At 55.6% G+C, this 17,948-nt stretch overlaps 1 protein-coding gene across 1 annotated transcript in view; it reads right to left on the bottom strand.

Moving 5' to 3' along the window:
* RAPGEF1 (Rap guanine nucleotide exchange factor 1) overlaps positions 1 to 17,948 on the bottom strand; it is a 136,249-nt gene that overhangs the window by 28,523 nt on the left and 89,778 nt on the right. The window contains exons 6-11 of the mRNA XM_080820249.1: positions 16,786 to 16,874; positions 15,944 to 16,096; positions 15,363 to 15,486; positions 14,758 to 14,941; positions 13,154 to 13,645; positions 7,748 to 7,947 (exon numbers count right to left, since the gene is read on the bottom strand). Coding sequence (XP_080676375.1) covers positions 7,748 to 7,947; positions 13,154 to 13,645; positions 14,758 to 14,941; positions 15,363 to 15,486; positions 15,944 to 16,096; positions 16,786 to 16,874 — 1,242 coding nt within the window. The remainder of the gene's footprint in view (positions 1 to 7,747; positions 7,948 to 13,153; positions 13,646 to 14,757; positions 14,942 to 15,362; positions 15,487 to 15,943; positions 16,097 to 16,785; positions 16,875 to 17,948) is intronic.

A 17,948-nucleotide genomic window follows, 5' to 3' on the forward strand; every position in this document is an offset into this window, starting at 1 on the left:
AAATAAATAAATAAATAAATCTTAAAATCTTAAAAAAATAAAAGGAAGAAAGAGAAGGAGAAGAAGAAGAAGAAGAAGAAGAAGAAGACGACGACGACGACGAAGAGGAGGAGGAGGAAGAGGAAGAAGAAGAAACAGAAATCATCAGCAGGATGGGAGCAGAAGGGTTTGGCTGCTCTTGTCACGGGTTAGGGGTGCGCGATCTAATTTCCTACTTCGGGGAGCCCGGGGTCTAGTGAGATGCCTGCACCTGTGGCTGCAGACTACACTCAGTGGTAAGGCCTCCCCAAATGGGGCAGAGCACGAGTCTCTACAACTCCCAGGACCCTGGCTCCCAAGGCTCGCATATAGCGTGGCTCTCTCCCCGGGCAAGTGCTATCCACGGACACTCCCCTGCTCTCCTCTCTCCGAGAGAGTGAGCTCCAAGCAGGGCAGGGAGCCATAAAGACAAGGTGACCTCAGGAGGAAGCAAGGGACAGAGGTGAGGAAGGCGGGGGCTTCTTTCTTCCAGAAGACACACAGGGTGTTGTGCCGAGCAAGCCGAGCCTGTGGATTCTGTCTGCTTCTCTCTGGGTGGTTCTCTTCCCCTCGCCCCGCCTCACTCTCTCCTTCCCTGTGTGGCCGTTACACCAGTGTTGCTGCCCACGGCAGTCTCCACGGCAGCTGCTGGTCACTGCGAGGGACAGAGGCAGCAGCGGGCCTTCAGAAGCTACCCCGGGCCCTCGCTGCGGCGCTACGGGGGACGGCACGGCAGAGACACCGCCTGCGAACGGGCACTCTGGTGACAGCATGCATGCTGCCATTCGAAAACCCGGGTTCCACACCTAGAGAGTCACCATCTGCTCAGAATGGGACACCGGCAGCTCTAGAGAACCCCCCCACCCCACCGCCCTTTGTAACTGAACTCCTCAAAATGATACACGCTTGACTTCCTGACCCTGAAGAGCTTTTTTTGTTTTTAAACAAATGACTGTCGCTGTGGATCCTCTTCAAGCTTCACAAAACCTGGGTCTTCTGGTGGCTTTCCTTATTCAGAGTTGTTCTGGAGGCCACAATGGTAAAGGGTATTTCCACAGATTCCTAGCACCCGAACAGACCTCTCGGTGACAGTACAAACCTGCACCTGGCCGTCAGCCAAAGAAAGATGCACCACAAGACAGTCTGGGGACGGAGGAAGGTGATTTCTCTGACAGCAACATTTCAATACCTGAACAGCACTGGCAACCTTAATGGTTACTGAGAGATTTTCTTTTTCTCTTTTTAACTTTTTAAAAGAGATTTTATTTGAGAGAGAGAGAGAGACACACACACACAGGTGGAGACGGGCAGAGGGGGAGAGCGGGAGATGCACACCCCCCGCCGAGCAGAAAGCCTGACTCAGGGCTCGATCCCAGGACCCTGGGATCAGGACCTGAGCTGAAGCCCCAGATGCTTCACCGACTGAGCCATTCAGGCCCCCAGGAGAGATTCTCACTACTTTGGTCAAGAGTAAAGTGAACGTAGACCCCATCCAACTTTTAAGATTCTTTTTAGAGTCACAAGACCAAGATTCAGAAGCAGAGCCAACTGGAGCCAAAGAAGGGCCCGGGGAAGGAGACAGCACGTGGGAATTCAGTGCGGAGGGAAAGGGCTGACACCGAGTGACCGGACCTGGAGTGGAGGCAGAAGGCAGGCAGCCAGCATGTTAGGGCTGCGGGGAGAACGCAGGGGGCAGCTCTGGGGATAGCACTGACTGAGAGAGTCTGGGGACAGAAAGGGAGGACCCTCGGGACATGTCAGAGAGCCGTCTGCAGGAAGTCCCATCACTGAAGCACCTCCCAGCGCCCCCAGGGCCAGGCATGTGGCCAAGGCCCCATGGGATCAGACCAGGTACAGGGGCCCGGCCTCCCTGGGCCTCTCGGAGGCTGCCCATGGCTCTCCGCATCTTTCCTGCTCTCGCTCAGTCCTAGTTTCCCTAAACACTTTTCTCTACTAAACGGGGCGTAACGGCCCAGAGACCACACGTCGGGTCTGCACGCCTGTCTGCACGGATGATCCACTCTCCTAGGATGCAGCATGAGCCGGGCAGGACAGGAAGTCCACGGACTGCAAGCGGACCCTTCCGTGGGACGAGACAGCTGAGCAGAGCAGAGCAGATGCAGTGGAAGATGCTGGGCGGGGGGCACCCCCAGCCCGACCCGCAAGGGCCGCGCTCAGGAGGGAGCAGCTGGGGAAGCGGTCTGTTTCAGTTAAGGAGTGCTGACCCTGAGGACACACGGAAGGGCTGACGACGGGCACCACCCTGTTGGCCGGCTCCCCCATAACCTCGATCCCTGAGCACTCACCCCGGAGGCCCCCTTCCAGAATGCACATTAGGCTTTCTGGCTCCCATCCTCCAGGTAGGTCTTTTTGTGTGGAACATCTTGGACTCATTCTCCCCGACCTTTACCCCTTACCTACCTGAAACCCTAACTGTCCTTCAGGCCACAGCCAGCTCCCCTGCAGAGCTCTGCCTGACCTTGTCCTGGCTCTGCAGCCCAGGGTGCTCCCACGGACAGCCTGTGACTCTCCTGGCCTTACTCACACGCTGCCTCAGGATCCTTCCTGCTGCATAACCCGCATGGGGGGAATCCCTGTGCTTGCTGCGTAACTCATCCTGGAACGCCGGGATGACGGAATAAGATGCTTTTTCAGCCCCTACTTCAATTAAGCTTGGTCAATGCAGCTTTCCTGCTCTAATTCAAGAGGTTTTGTTTTGTCTTGTTTTCTTTTTTTTTTTTTTTTTAAAGAGTGTGACTGCACACATGAGTGGGTGGAGGGGCAGAGAGAGAGAGAGACAGAGAGAATATCTTAAGTAGGCACCACGCTCAGCACAGAGCCCAAAGCCAGGCTCGATCTCACGACCCTGAGATCATGACCTAAGCTGAAATCAAGAGTCGGACACTTGACTGACTGAGCCCCAGGGTTCCCAGGAGGTTTTCAATGGTTAGAATCTTCCCCAGCAGAAGTAACAGGTCGCTGAGAGGGTGAGGCGTCGTCACATCTGACAACAGCTATATTCCCAAGGGGCACCCCTTCAGAATTCCATGTTGGAAGGATGACACAGGCCCCGGAATGACAGAACGATGAGATTCAGGAATACAGGGCCGCTCTGAGAACAACCCAAGGCCCTCCATTCAGGGCTCATCTCAGAATGCAAGCAGAGAACACACGAAGAATATGTTGGCATGGCACTAAACCACTTCTCTGGGGTGTCAGCACATCGGATGTCAAATGTCCCAAACATTCAGGCCATTACTAATAGCTCTGGAGGCTGGGGGACTTTCCTTTTAAGAAATAAAGCCCCTTCCGCCTGGGTGGTTCAGTTGGTTAAGCAACTGCCTTTGACTCAGGTCATGATCCTGGAGTCCCGGGATCAAGTCCCACATCGGGCTCCCTGCTTGGCAAGGAGTCTGTGTCTCCCTCTGACCTCTCTCCTCTCATACTCTCTCTTTCTCATCCCCCCTCTCTCTCTCAAATAAATAAATAAAATCTAAAAAAAAAAAAAAAAAAAAGGCCTTTCAGTAGCTCACTCCCCTGGGCTGCACTGCGGCGTTGGGACGGAGGATGCAGTCTTTCCAGTGCAAGGTGCCTTGACTCTCCCCTGAGTCCCAAGGGATTAAAACCATGACACACTCATGTCCCAAATTCACTGAAATGCCCTCAAACTTTCATCAACTCTGTAGCAAACAGTTCTGATCACTGACAGCCCTCCAACCCCAAACTGTACAAAAGGGGCATTGTAGATGCTTTCTTAGGATAACTCACACTTTCTGTTCGTAGAGTGGGAAAAAACAGTCAAGAGCTGGATTGTGTAAAGGCCAAGTTTTGCAGGATTTGTGAAAGGAGCTTGCCAGAAATGCCTGCTGAGGAAACAGAGGGTGTCTGTGTGCCAGGGTAGGGCCAGGAGTGCGGAGGAACGGGTGTTCAGCCTTTCTACGGCAAGCGTACAGTTGCTCAGGGCTCTAAAAAGTTAGGCCCTAGCACCCAAAGGAACAGTGCATTCCTCACTGCAGGCAGGACTGTCTTAACCTGGGCCCCGGATGGATGGTTCCCAAAGACAGAAACCAGACAAGACCACACTGGGAGCCCGAGCTTGGCTAGGTCTATGCGAGTCACCAGGCTGTAGAGCTCTGAAAAGGAAGCCCAGGCAGGTGAAGCCCCATGTCCAAGCTGTTACGTGCAGAACAAGGACGGAGCCGAGCCTAGAACCCAGAACTCTTGAGAGCAAGAGCTGTAATAATCAACTTTCCTGTGTGATTTTACTCAATCCCCACAATCACGAAATAAGAGAGACGTGTGATCTCGAAGGAAAGAAACAGAGGCAGGAGGCATAAACAAACTACCCAGCGGCAAAGCTGATCTCAAGCAGAACCCAAACACGGCCTCAGCCAAGCTCTTCCAGGCTACTCAGTCCCATCTCAACAAACTGAAGGAAGAACAGTGGCCATTCGGGTGTCTGGACAGATGCGCATTTCAGCAGACGGTAACACACCAGTACTTGCCTCTCTAAGGGTTAGTGCCCGCTACGTTTCGGAAGGAAACTGTTTACAGAAACAGCAGCATCCGCTCCCCTCCTGCAGCCATGTCCCTCGGCAAGGTGACTGGGCAGTAGCTCCCGGCGAGCGGTGGAGCCCAGTTCCCTACTCCTGGAATCCCAGATCAGCCTTGTGATTCAAGCGAGAGAATGCCAGGGAGTGACAGGCAGTGGGCCGGTTCTGCGCCTAGGCCCAAAGACACCCTGCACACTCCCATCCGTTCCCGGGGCCGCAGCAAGCCCGGGCTGGCCTCACGGAGGCCAGCGGGTCCGGAGGAGCACGGCCACAGCAGCCCGCAGTCCCAGCGGAGGTCCCAGAGATGTCGGTGAGGACAGCCAAAGTCAGATCGGCCGTCCACCACGCTGCCAGCCTGTGTCCTAAGCACTGACAAGCAGTTACTGCCATTTTAAGCCACTGAGTTTTGGAGTGCTTTACTACACAGCAGAGGTTAACCGGCAAGGCCCCATAGACTCAGACTCAAACTCTGTCCTGCCCTGGTAAGGCCTGCTCTCCCTGGCCTTGCTTCCTATGGGAGGAGGACTTTTCTTTAAATACAGAATACTTACAGGGCTGACCCACGGCCCAACGGGAGACCAAGGTAAAAAGGCCAAAGTATTTCTGCCAGTTAACACCTGAATGGTAATGCTGAGAGTGACCCGCTAACATTTCCCGGTCCCCACCCCCACCCTGCCCACACCACCACTTCACACAGTCCCTCAGGCCACTTAAGACCAACTGCGTATGTCCCTTCCCATCTAGTGCAGGGTCTGCAAGAGGACAGAGTTAGGGCTGGGCAGCAGCACACAGGTCAGGAGGCACAGGAGACAAATGAAAGCTCACACTCACGTTTCCAAGCAAAGAGCAGCAGGGAGCGACTCACCGAGGGCACAGGCAAGGTGCCGTGCCGGCTGAGAAAGGAGTTAGAGACGGACACACTGATGCCCTGAGTGGCACTGCTGTCCTCGGGGGTGAAGGCCACTTTAGTTTGCTGGACACAGTAGGAGACAGAGGAGAAGGAAGAAGCAGCATAGGAGGCCTGCTGGACAGAAGGGACGAGAGAGAAGACAGGGAAGGAGGGAGAAAAGCAGAGAACGGTCAGGCAGGTACACACGAAGGCTCATAGGCTGCTACTGAATTCTGCTTGGACGTTCTGGAGAGGGATGGCTTCTTGGCTCAGCAGAGGAATCCAAGATGCCTGCCTGAGTCTACCCGGACGAGAGGGTGTCCTCCCTCACCTCCTTGTGAGGGATTTAAAAAGGTAACCTTCCTACAAGTTGTGTTCACTGGAAGTGATGGCAACGTGGAAGGAGGCCAAGGGGGCTCGGGATCCAGCTCCGGCACTGACTTGGGGCCTCAAGGTCCTCCCCTGGGGAGCAGACCCTGGAGTTATTCCTGCTTCCACAGAGGGCGCTGCTAGAGCCAGGTCACCTGGCTTTGAACCTGGGTCTCACCATTTGGGACCTGTTTGGCCTCGGGCATTATTTAAAGCTCTGTGTGCCTCAGGCTCTGCATCTATAAAATGGGAACAACTATCTAGGCCCACCCGTGTGTAAATCGCTCAGAGCCAGGCCTACTGCACTGTACCGGGCCAGCGGGCACAACGAGAACTACTATTTTTGCTGGTAAAATGGAGCACGAGCCTTCCTGCATCTGCATCTGTGAGAGGGCAGCCACGCAGCCACGCAGCCACGCAGCAGGCACAGGCCATGTCACGAGCTGCGCCAGGCTGTGGCCAGAGCTGGGCTTGGTCCCCCGTCTTCTCCTTCCCGTGGCAGGTGGGTTCCAGTGAAGTCTCTCAGGCTCCCTCTGTCTCAGCTGACTTAATGGGGGGGTGACAGAGGCCGTGGGGAACACCACGTGAAGCCAAACAGAAGCCACAGTGCAGACGCAGGGGGCGCTCAGATGGGCACTGGCCCCGCTCCTGGGCCCCTCACTACCTCCCCGCAGCACAGGGAGGGCTTGGCAGGCTCCCCCACTCAGGCTCTGATTCCGAGTGCTCCCTAGGGGTCTGTGTGAAGCCCGGGGGCTCCATGGTGCAGAGAAGATGCCCAAGGATGACCAATGGGCACCCGTGGACACCGGCAGAAGGAGCTGAGATGTGTCAGATCTCAACGAGATCCAATTCGACTGTCCAACCAAACATTTAAGGTCAGAGGTCCCTGGGGCAGGCGTTTCTATTTCCATGGTAAAGATGGTTTTCTGAAACATTTTCACAGCCACGTAGATTCATACTGGGGCATATTCAGGTGTTCATGGGGAGGGTGAAGACCTGAGGCCCTGAGTGCGAGTCGTGAGACACAGCTAGTCCCGGGCTCTGACTGGTCAGCCCGAGCTCACCGAATGTGGGAAAGCTCAGGGGTCCCTGGTGGGGGGGCGGGGGCTCGAGGAGTAACCCGGGGTCAGAAAAGGCAGGCCAGCACCTCTGCGTCCTCTCACGAAGGACGAAAGATGGCCAGGCCCCTCTGCGGTGGGAACACTACCAGGCTGGCCCAGCTGATGAGCGTAATGGCACGTGCAGCTCTGAACAGGTCAAGAATCCCTTTGGACTCTTCCCGGTGAGTTGCTCGGACTCTACCATCTGACCAAGGTCTCCCCGGTTGGTAAACTGGGAGCCGTAGGGACAGGGCTCGGGAGGGACGCAGCAGGCACATGTGATCTGCCCGCCCGCCGGCTCGGTCCCGGGCAGGACAGCCTGCCCTCTGTGCTGACTTGGGCTTGGTTACCTACAGGGGCTCCTCACACAGGGAGGTTTTCAGAGGAGCTAGGGTGCCATGCCAGGAACACAGAATGGCTCTGTGTAAGGCCATCGTGCTTCAATAGAGCTTGTTTCCACGGGGCCATCCCTGGCCAGGGTGGGGTGTCAGTCACTCCACGTAGTTGGGCCATTATGTAAATCAAGTCCACAGATGGGCCTACACAGACCAGGCCCTGTGCCCTGATTGAGTCCCTCCTTTCTGGGAGGTCTATGTCGGAGCCAGAGAAGAGAGGGAAAATACAAGAGACCGTCAGCAGAGAAAGCGGACGTTCTGAGCACCCGCCAGGCCCAGCTGCGCGGGGCTGCTCCGGGAGAGAAAGGCGCCGCCACCCCCAGGGTGGGGCGTCGGGGGAGCCCGGCGGAGGAAGCAGAGCGCCCGCGTGGGAAGCCGCGCGGTCCCCGGCAGCAGAGGGTCCCGCGGTGGAGGGTGGCTTACCAGCTGCCGCTGCTTGGGGGGCAGGGCGGGGGGCGGCGCCAGCTCCTGCGGGGCCTCGGTGCTGAACGAGTCGTTGAAGCCGTACACCTCCATGAGGAGCTTGTTCTTCTGCTGGTAGATGTGCTCGTTCTGCGGCGTCTGGTAGAACATGGACGGCTGTGGCTCCGAGTAGTCCTCCAGCAGCTGCATGTAGGCCAGCACTGCGGGGCACACGGGGGCGGGGGCGGCCCGGTGTTACTGGGGGCAGCTGCGGGGCACACGGCTGAACCCCCTCACCCCAAGAGGGCTCCTCCCTGCGCGGCCAAGCCATGGCCAGGCCCACAGAGCACCCTCCCCCGCAACTGCCCGGCACCACCATGCTGCCCAACCAACCAAAACCCACGGCCACACAGCAAGGGTGAGCCCCACGCAGGCTGTGGCTCTGGCCGACAGGGACGCAACTGTGCAGGCTGGGTGACTCACACACAGCACTGTGGCGGAGAGGTGACAATGCGGGAGGCCAGGACCTGCGGGAACTCTCTGTACTTTCCACTCAGTGGTGCCCTGAACCTAAAACCACTCTAAAAAACTGTCTTTACCCGCTTCAAAAAGTAGTCTATTTTTTAAAAAGCACATGAGGGACCCCCCACACTCCCCAAAAAGCCCTGGGGGTTTCCTGGCACCCTGTGGTCGCACCCGAGGCTAGGCACCACTTCCCACTCCTCTGACCCCAGACGCGTGGTCTTCCTCCCCTCTTGGGAATACTCAGGGATGTGTGCATGTGTCCTGCAGAGCAGGCTCTCCCCTGCCTGTGGCTTGGCTTCTCCGGAGGCTCCGCACCAACCGTCTGCCCAGCAGCCCCTCCTTGTCTCTCCATGGCATCCTCTTAGCCCTTCCCATAGTCATGAGCCACCTGTGGGACTGTCCCACATATGTGATTTTACCAGACACCTACGTGTTGGGCACCAGCTCAGGGGCTGGGACCACACAGGGGCCAGCAAGCAAGTCTTCTGTTCATGTGAGGCTCACACCCTCCCAGGAGACAGAAAACAGACCAGGTGTGAATGCTGGGGACAGAGAGTGAAGTGGTTCGGTGCTGGGGGCTTCTCCAGGACACAGACAAGCTACCTGAGGCCTTCCACACCAAGGCTACAGGCTGGGCAACGGCAAAGGCCAGGCCAGGGGTCCAGAAAGCAGAGCACAGCCAGAAAGGGGAGGCTGGAAGGAGTGAGGCAATCAGTTGGGAGGGTCAGGAGAGGCTGTGGGAACAGGGCAAGGAGGCCGATCTGCCGCCGTACTGATGGGAACCTACGAAGGGTTGTCCTCCAGGCTGGCCTGGAGTTGCTTTGTCTTGAGAAAACAACTCTGGGGCCTTGCGGTTGTTTAGGCAACAGATTGTGGTGTGGCTGGAGGTTTATGCCTGTCCCTGGAGAGCTGAAGCTACCGGAGGACAGGGCCGGCCCACGTCTGCCGCTGCCCCACCGGTGCCTGACACACAGCAGTGTCCACAGACATCTGTAGAATGAATGAGTGAACGAAACACACCTCATCCATCCCGACCATAAGACTTGCTAAACCAGGCAATGGCCCTGGGTTGGTCTTGTGAAGCCCCTACCGGGTCAACAGAAAGTAACAGCCACTAAATCCCACTCTCCCTTCGAGCCCAGAGGCTACAGAACATCCTGGTGGGAGGCAGAGACCGTGAGGAAAACATGTGCACCCTCTCCTCCCTAAACCTCCTTCAGAAAGGCTGGCCCTTGCCACCCTCCTGCTCCCCCGGGGTAGCTCTGCCCGAAGCTTCAAGGCCGCCCAGGGGCAGGCTCCTTGACTCAGCCGGACACCCTCAAGGCCAGGGAGCCCAGCCGCAGACGCCAGCAAGGCCCTCGACCACCCGGGGAGGCAAAGCATCTCAGGGACCCCTCCTCGCAGGCACCCTGTCCTGAGGCAGGTGCAGAGCCCTTAGCCCTTGCATGGGGGCATCAGTGTGCACCTCACTCCCTACTGGGGTTAGCGATGGGAGCCCCAACTCCAGAGCCAGGCCCTTCTACATGCCCTAAAGGTTCGGGGCAAGTGACAGCTTGGAGTTGACTGTGTCCGGCCCTTTGGCCCCTTATGAAGCCGGGAGGCTGGGTGGGGGCAGGTCTTCTGTAATCCCCCTCTCTCTATGGGACTGGAGCCCACATCTGACCCTCCCCACGGCGAAGTCCAGGTCAAGGCTGGCCTGAAGTGCAGTACTGCCCTCCCGTTCTCTTGGAGGTGGAGGGAGCTCCTGAGAGTGAGGGAACTCCCTATAAACACGAACATGGCCATGTTTGCAGGGAAAACGCGGTTATGACCGCTTGATTCATGAGTGAGGAACGAGGGCTCATCGGTTTACTTGCAGGGCTGCGGCACACACCCTAGTAGGGAGCTAGTGACGGAGGGAGCTGAGAAGACAAAGGGTCCCAGGTTTGGAAGCAAAGGAACTTAGGTGCGTGTATGTCAGGCACAGGAATGGCAGCGGTCGAAGGTACCATCCAGAGCCGGGTGCTGTCCTCCTGGGTCACGTCACAAGTGCTGGGAAGGAGCACCTGCTGGATACCCAGAAGAAGTGTCCAGCGCAATTCCACACAGCTTCGTTCTGTATTTTCACATAGCCTGAGGCTGGGGGGCTTAGCTGGAGACCCTCAACTGGGGTCAAGGTAGACGGGGAACACCTTTCTCTGCGGCGTCTTTCTGGTGCCCTTCACTGGAGGAGGGGGTGCAAAGTCATCTCCTTTATTTCAAAGAATCAATAAGAATGTCTTCACTCCAGCGAGCGCAGAGCAGAGCTTGGCCGTAACCGGCGCGTAGGAAAAGGTGGTATCACCCAGGAGGGCACCGCTGCCTGAAGGCAAGTGTAGCTCGCCACCCCCTCGAGCCCCGTGATGCTCTTCTGGGGCACTGCACGACCGACACCATGAGGTTCTAGAGGAAGGTGCGAGCCTTAGACGGGGATCCCAAATGCCCACCGAGTGCTCCCTAAAAAGACTGAACACAAGCAGCTTCTCCTGACTAAAACAGGAAGTTTCAGTAAGAACGGACCTTCCGGATGTCTAAGCGCTTGCTGGGACTTGCTCACCAAGCACAGAGACAGTAGCGAGGTTCACGACCTTCGAGAAATAAGGAAGACTGGGTCCGTCTCAAAGGCAGCCAAACACGAGAGCTCTGAGAAGAGAGGAGCGGGCGTCACTGGGCATGCTCGGCAGGCTGGCGCTCCAGCGGGCACCGAGGACTGCGGGCAATGATCAGGAAGCTTGTCGGGCATGACGGGCTCGGAGGGCTGTCCTCAGCAAGGGGACCCTTAGGGCATCAGTGCAACCCAAAGGAGGACACTATGATATCAGGACTGTGTACGTACGAGCTTTGTCCAGCGTCAGCCAAACACAAGGGATGATGAGTCTCTCCCTCCTTTCCCACAAAGTGACTTTGCAAGTTTCCCACCAGGTCAAAGATGGAACTCCTCAAGGGCCCCCACGGGGAGTGAAGAATGAACTGGAGACTAGGACTAGGCCTCAAGTTTGGGGGTCCTTTCATGGGGCACAAAAAAAGACTTCCTGCTGCCTGGAAGTCACTACTGAAACCCATACGGTCTCCACAAAGGAGGGCTGGATCCCTTCCTCCTCAGTGTGCTGGGAAAACACAGGCCTGCTCCAAAACCCAGATCTGCCACCCACTTGCCAGCTGTCGCCGGCGAGGCTCAGTTCCTTTGCACTCCGGTTTCTTCTATAAACCACGCTACTATCACTGCCTGAAGCCAGTGAAGACTAAACACGATGGTGTGTGAAGCTTTAGCCCAGGGCGTGCCACACCTTAAGCTCTTAGTAGTTTTTCAAGGTTTGCAGACACAAGTGCTACAGACACTGATGGAAGAGATAAAGCCTAAAAATAGATGTCTAAACAGAAAATATTTTTAGCCATTGGAGACTTGAGGCTGTTGGAAAGGGAACAGCGGCTGCCTCCTTCCTCCTCCTCTCTGCAGCCCCACATGAGGGCCATGGCCCACACCTGCTCTAAAAGCCGAGAAGGTGAGGCCCCTGGCTCCACGGCCAGGCCACACCAGGCACCTGCTGCAGTGTGCTCGGATCAGTTGCGCCCTGCGTTCTGGGTTCAGAGGATTCCGGGGAGAGGAAAGGGGGTGAGCCCAGAGTGGCACACTGCTCGAGTCAAGGTAAAGGGGGTTGAGGGGAAAGGCCAACAGCTCTCCAGACACTTGCCAGTGCGGAGGGAGAGACACTGAGGGGAATACTCCCGGCACTGCCGCTGGCGATCCCTGCTAGGAGCACCCTGTGTCTCACACGTGAATGGCAGACGGGAATGACCTCATCAGCCTTCCAGAGCCAGCTCTCCCTCCAGCTGGGGGACGAGACCACCCTAGGCCAGGACGCAGCCTGGGCGACACCCAGCAAGGAGCTGGGAGACAAGGCCTACCCAGCCGCCCTCGGGGCCACCCCTGCTGCATTAACCACTCTCCCCTTCTTCGAGGGTGGACCCCATGCCGGCTGGGGCCAATCAGATGCTCTCACTTGGGAATTTGGAAAGGAGAGTCAATTCCTAGTTGGTGGACGTTCTCTGCTGGGCGCTTCAGCTGAGGCCAGGGAGCCTGGGGCTGTGTGGCCCAGGTGCCCACACACACAGCCAAATGGTGACGGCCAGTCCGCCAGACAGATGGAGCAGTGGGCCAGTGGAATGGGGGACGGGGCGGGGCGGAGAGAGCTGGATGCCAGCAGGAAAACAATCTCTACTTGGGAATTTGATGGCAAAGTGACCGTCGGAAAATATTCCAACTACAAACATCTAAAATTTCAGCTCCACCCCTGGACCCTAGTAACAGCATAATTACAAATCTGCAGTCTGAGAAACGTCCTCAGCAGCCCCGACCAAGCAGCCTCAGGTTCTCATTCCGTGACAGTCCCTGTCTGCAAACAGAAGGCGGGCAGGGGATGGGGTGGGGGCGGGGCAGGGGCGGGGCGTACCAGGGACCTCTCTGCACAGCAACCCTGCACGCTCTCAGGGCTCCTCGGAAACCCCTCTGTGGGCACGGTGAGCTCTAACTCAATTCAAATGTCCGTCCCACTTTACCCAGATGTTGCCGTAATGCTGTCCTGAAGCTGTGACCCTCACTTAACTTCTGTGTCGCTGGGTGTTCAGGCCAGACACTCAGGGCTCCTTGGCGGCCTGAGAGCTGAGAGAGGCCGTAAGGGAGGTTGGCTTAACAAGCTCTACAAACCGTCACCAGGACCGACAAAACAAGGCTCCCAGAAGTGTCCACATACCGCAGGCCCCATCTTTCATGAAAGTATGAGGCCGCTCGTTTGATTCTGGCCTAATGCTTACATGCTCAGATCAAACGCACCCGCCTTTTACGTCACAGAGTGTGCTTCCAGACAACAGTCGACGAAAGCTTACTGTGTTTGTTTTTCTTCTCTGGTAGAGGAGGCGGTTTTTCCGGGTCACCTGTTGACTCAGGAACAGTGAAATCACCCACGAATTCGACGGAGGCTGAGGACCCTCCTTGCTGAAAGGGGACAATAGCAGCAAAGGGCGTGAAGGGGACGGACGGGACCGACGCTGGGTTCTGCAGGTCGTCCTCGGAGATGTTGTCGTATTGGGAGGGGTGCCGCTCGTAGGACACTCGGCAGCCAGAACTGTCCGTGGTCTGAGAGGCCGCACTCCTGCGCTTCTTCTCGGGGAGGGCGGGCGGCATGTCCACGTGCTGTCCCGCGGCCGACGGCCCCTCCGGAGGTGCTGGAGGCAACTGGAAGGGATGGCCAGGAAACGGAGACCCAGACTCTCCCAAGGACTCCGGCAACGGGCTAAGGTTACAGGCCACTTGCTGAGGTATCTGGTCTGCGTTAGAGAGGTCTTGCTGAAGGAACTCGTAGTCGGGATCATAGTGATCTGCATTCGCAACAGGAAAAACATGACTGTCAGCCACAAGGCCCCGCAGAAAGCAGCGATCCAACTCTCTGCTTTACCCAATCCCATTCATTTGTGCGTGACACAAACACGATTTCTGTCTCATCTCTACCTTGTATTTTATATTCTTCATTCTTCTCCCTGCTTGAACACATAAAAGCAGGAAAATGGCTGTTTGCTACCCTGTTCTTTGTATTTTCCTGTATTTTTTGAATTTCTTATTTAAAAAAAGAAAGAAAAATGCGTGACCACTGTAGAAAAGGTGGCCAAAATAGAAAAAAAAATCCACAATCCCATAATTTAACTATAATCTGTTTACATTTTAATGTATTTCCTTAAAAGTCTTTTTCCCCCTAGGATTCTTTTTTTTAAAAACCCAACTGAGAAAATACCATGTGGGTGGTCTTGGATTTTGTCTGTTGATCAGTGTTATCGTGACTGATTTCTCAGACTCGCGTGTTATCCCACCACACACGCGTACAACTCCTCTGCTTTCCTACCACTGATTTTCCGGTCTACCACTCCTCCCAATGATGCTGACATTAATGTCCTTGGATCGAAATCCTGCCACAGATCTCTAAGATAAACTCTCCAAGTGGAACATCGAGCTCACGGGACACAAACAGCTTAATGCTCCTGACACCTCCTGCCCAGCTGCCTTTTGGACTTGCCTCTGCCCCCCCACCCCTGGCCCAGGCCAACCAGGAGGTCAGCACACACTGCTTGCTTGCCTTTGCCCTTCGTCCAAAGTCATTAGGGGCTCTCCCCTTCACCAGCCCCTTCACCACCCACAGCTCTGAGCACGGGTGACTCCCATGCGGGCAAAGGGAATCAGACTGCACACTGCAGATTGACCATAACGACAGCTACCACCTGAGCATCTCCTCCGTCGATGCACACACACGGTTATTTCACCCAACACCCCACCTCCTTGAGAGAGGTGGATGTTGGTAGCCTCAGTCTGCAGACGAGGAAGCAGATCTGACTGAGCTGGCCAGGGCTGTATGACCACTGCCTGGCCTCCCTGTGTGACCCCAAAGCAGCCACCAAGGAACGATGAGACAGGAGGCGTGACCAGGACGCCCGGCGCTCACCTAGTGTTTCACAGCTTGTGTTCCGGGAGCACTGGCCACTGTCCCTGTCCAGAGAGGACAGCTGCTCGTCCGACTTGCTGAGCTTGCCTATGCTGCTGCAGGGGGACAGGCGGGGCGACTCCCCGCCATACGAGTGGCTGCCTCCTGAGAGGCGCCTCTGTGTGTAACAGTCCACGTCAAAATCCTCGTGTGGAGAAAGAAAGACAAGCTCAAGTCACTTCTGAGAAACGGTGGCAGGGCCCAGGGGAGAGGGGTCAGCACGTTTAGTCAGAGGAGACTGCCACACTCCGAAACCGGATGGAAAGGCCCATCTTTGATGTAAGCAGTAAAAAGCCAGGTCTGTGACTTCCGAGAAAGGAGCCTTGCTGAGTGCTGGGTCTGTGTGGCAAGCAAGCACCCCGGAGCCAGGCTCAGATGTCCTCTGGAGACACTCCTAGCTCCAGCCTCTCCACCCCCGCCCCCTCCCCAACGAGGGAACTGCTACAAGGTCCCGTAGTCCTGCCAAGAGAGGAACCATCCTCTCATTGCCAGGGGCCGAAGACCAGCATGATCCGGGTTCCCGAACCCAAAGCCTTCCTCTGCCTTGCCAGACGGGGCTACATTACCTGCCTATTAATTCCAACAGGCAAACTGGAGCCGCTGGTGGCTCGACTCATGGGGGCAACGACAGCCACTCGGGTCGGGGATGGAGCTGACTGTCTCTTCTTCGGCGGCAATGCCGGTGGAGGACTGAAACAGATCAAGAGATCCTATCAAACCGGATAACTCAAACGAAAGCTCTTTACGAAGACATGAGGGTGCAGAATGAGGGGATCTTTCATTATCAGACACTTCCCAGCTACTTCTCACACTTTCAACTCCTGTCCCACTCCACCGCTGCCAAGATAAACCTATTAATGCCCAAAAACCTAAAATCAGAAAAACTGTTTCTCTTCCTTCCACCGTAAGCTGTAAGGCTAAACGGTACTCCACTGGGAGTTCTTGGAGCGTGTGGCAAGGGAAGGCTCTGCGGCCAGGCTCACGTCCTCCATAGATGCCTTCCCAAGGAAGTTCAAGATTCCAAGGCTTCTAAGGAGCGAAAGGGGCAGGGTTCCAAGTTCTCACCCTCACGGCACCACCTTCACTTCTACATCCTTTCGTCAGATTATGCCTTAGGTAGAGAGGGTGCCAGAAATATAAAAATTACCTGTTATCAACCACCCGAATGCCAGGTAACGGGGGCTTGGGGGGTGCAACCTCCTCATCCGTAGAGTCTGGGAGAAGCTCGGTCGACTGGGACAGGCCGGTTGTCTTGTTTAGGATCTCCATCTCTCGATCTGTCAGGGGGAGCTCAGACTGGCTGGAGAATGAGAAGCACTTGGGGTTACAGAAGGTTACAGAGCACACACAGGTCTTGGGAGGGGCAGAAGGGGACCAGGGCATGGAAATAATGCGGGGCACCGGGCCGAGGACCAGGAGCCCTGGACACTGTGCCTGGAGCTCCATGGCAGAGGTGGGGTTTCGAGTCTGGTTTGATCACAAACACACACAGCAGGAGCCTGGCCAAGTCCCCCTGACCGCATCTCAGTTTCCTTGTCTGTAGGAGGGAACCTCAGACTACGTGACCTAAAGGCTCTCCAAATGCTCCAAACTGATCTTTTATATTTTTTCTAGGCACTTATGCTAGAACCTGTTGCAAGGCCTTAAAACTGTCCACATGGCCCTCAGTTTATCTTCCTGATAAAGCTAAATGCTCTCAAGCCAAATCCCCCAAACCCAACCCTTCCAAGTTCGTTCCAGTGATGAAAGGAAGCTCCTCCAGAAAAGCACAGGCGTGGGTCACGTGACGCTTGCACGGTATCCCGAGTCACGTGGACTGTTAGCCTTGAGATCAGGCAACAATTCAAAGTGCGCGTGAGCTATGCACACTTTGAAATAATACGGGTACCCACCCTGAGGTCGCCGAGAAAGGAGTACAGGCCTCAAACAGCCTGCCTACTCTGGCTCCCACTCTCTCCCCAGTGACTGGAGGGTTTAGTCAGAACTCACCCGTCGGGTTTGCAGGCTGGGGAACTGGGTTTCACTGGGCTGGTTGGAGACGGATGCCCCTGCTTCTCGATGGTAAGTCTGACCAGCTCCTAAACCCCACACAAGAGAGAAGTCATGAGGTGCTAAGAAAGCTCCTTGCTGCTTGGTTTCCCCCACAAGGTAGGTCACTGGTGTGTCCTCCGCCACCTAGTCTCTTTCTGTGCCTACACATTTTCTGCATACTAGAAATGCAAGTACTATTTGACTTAGATAAGCTGCACGACTTCCCAAAATGTCCCCCACCCTCCAAAAATACCTTCAGAGCATGTTGAGAAGTTTCAAACGCATAATGGCACTTCCTCTTGGAAGGGGGAAATGACGAACCCCATGGTCTCAGAATGACTAAGTTCAATACATAAATTAAATCCCAGTGGAACCAATTCTCAGTCAGTGTGTGGTAGGGGAGAGCTCCTTTTTAGTTCCTAAAAATCCCTGCATCCTGTAACACGCAGGACGCTGCCTGTGCTGAGGAGCAAACCTCTGGCACCGGGAAGGTGGTTTCCCAAAGTGAGCTGCCGCTGGGCGTGGTGGCAGCTGGTGTATGGGGATGACCGGCTGGGATCTTTGTCGAGGGACAGAAAGTTAACAGCGTATCACCCAACAGAGACGTGACTTAGGAAAAAATATATGTATTTTTAACGATTTTATTTATTTATGTGACATAGAGAAAGAGGTCACAAGTAGGCAGAGAGGCAGGCAGAGAGAGTGGAGGAAGCAGACTCCCTGCTGAGTGGAGAGCCCGATGTGGGGCTCTATCCCAGGACCCTGAGATCATGACCTGAGCTGAAGGCAGAGGCTTAACCCACTGAGCCACCCCGGCACCCAGGAAAAAATATTTTAATAGAAAACAGAAGAAAAAAGATCAGGATCTACTTCTTTCCCCAATTAGAATGCAGTTTCCCCCAGTGTGACAGGTTCTGATGATCACAAATCCCGAGCATTTCTGCCACTCTCTCTGGTCCAGCTGCCCCGCCCCAATGTTATTTCACTATTTCTTTCTTTCTTTCTTTTTTTTTTTTTAAGATTTTATTTATTTATTTGACAGGGAGATCACAAGTCGGCTGAGCAGCAGGTAGAGAGAGGGGGGAAGCAGGCTCCCTGCTGAGCAGAGAGCCCGATGCGGG

The sequence above is a fragment of the Martes martes genome (genome assembly GCF_963455335.1).
Source record: "Martes martes genome assembly, chromosome: 12".
Lineage (NCBI taxonomy): Eukaryota > Metazoa > Chordata > Mammalia > Carnivora > Mustelidae > Martes > Martes martes.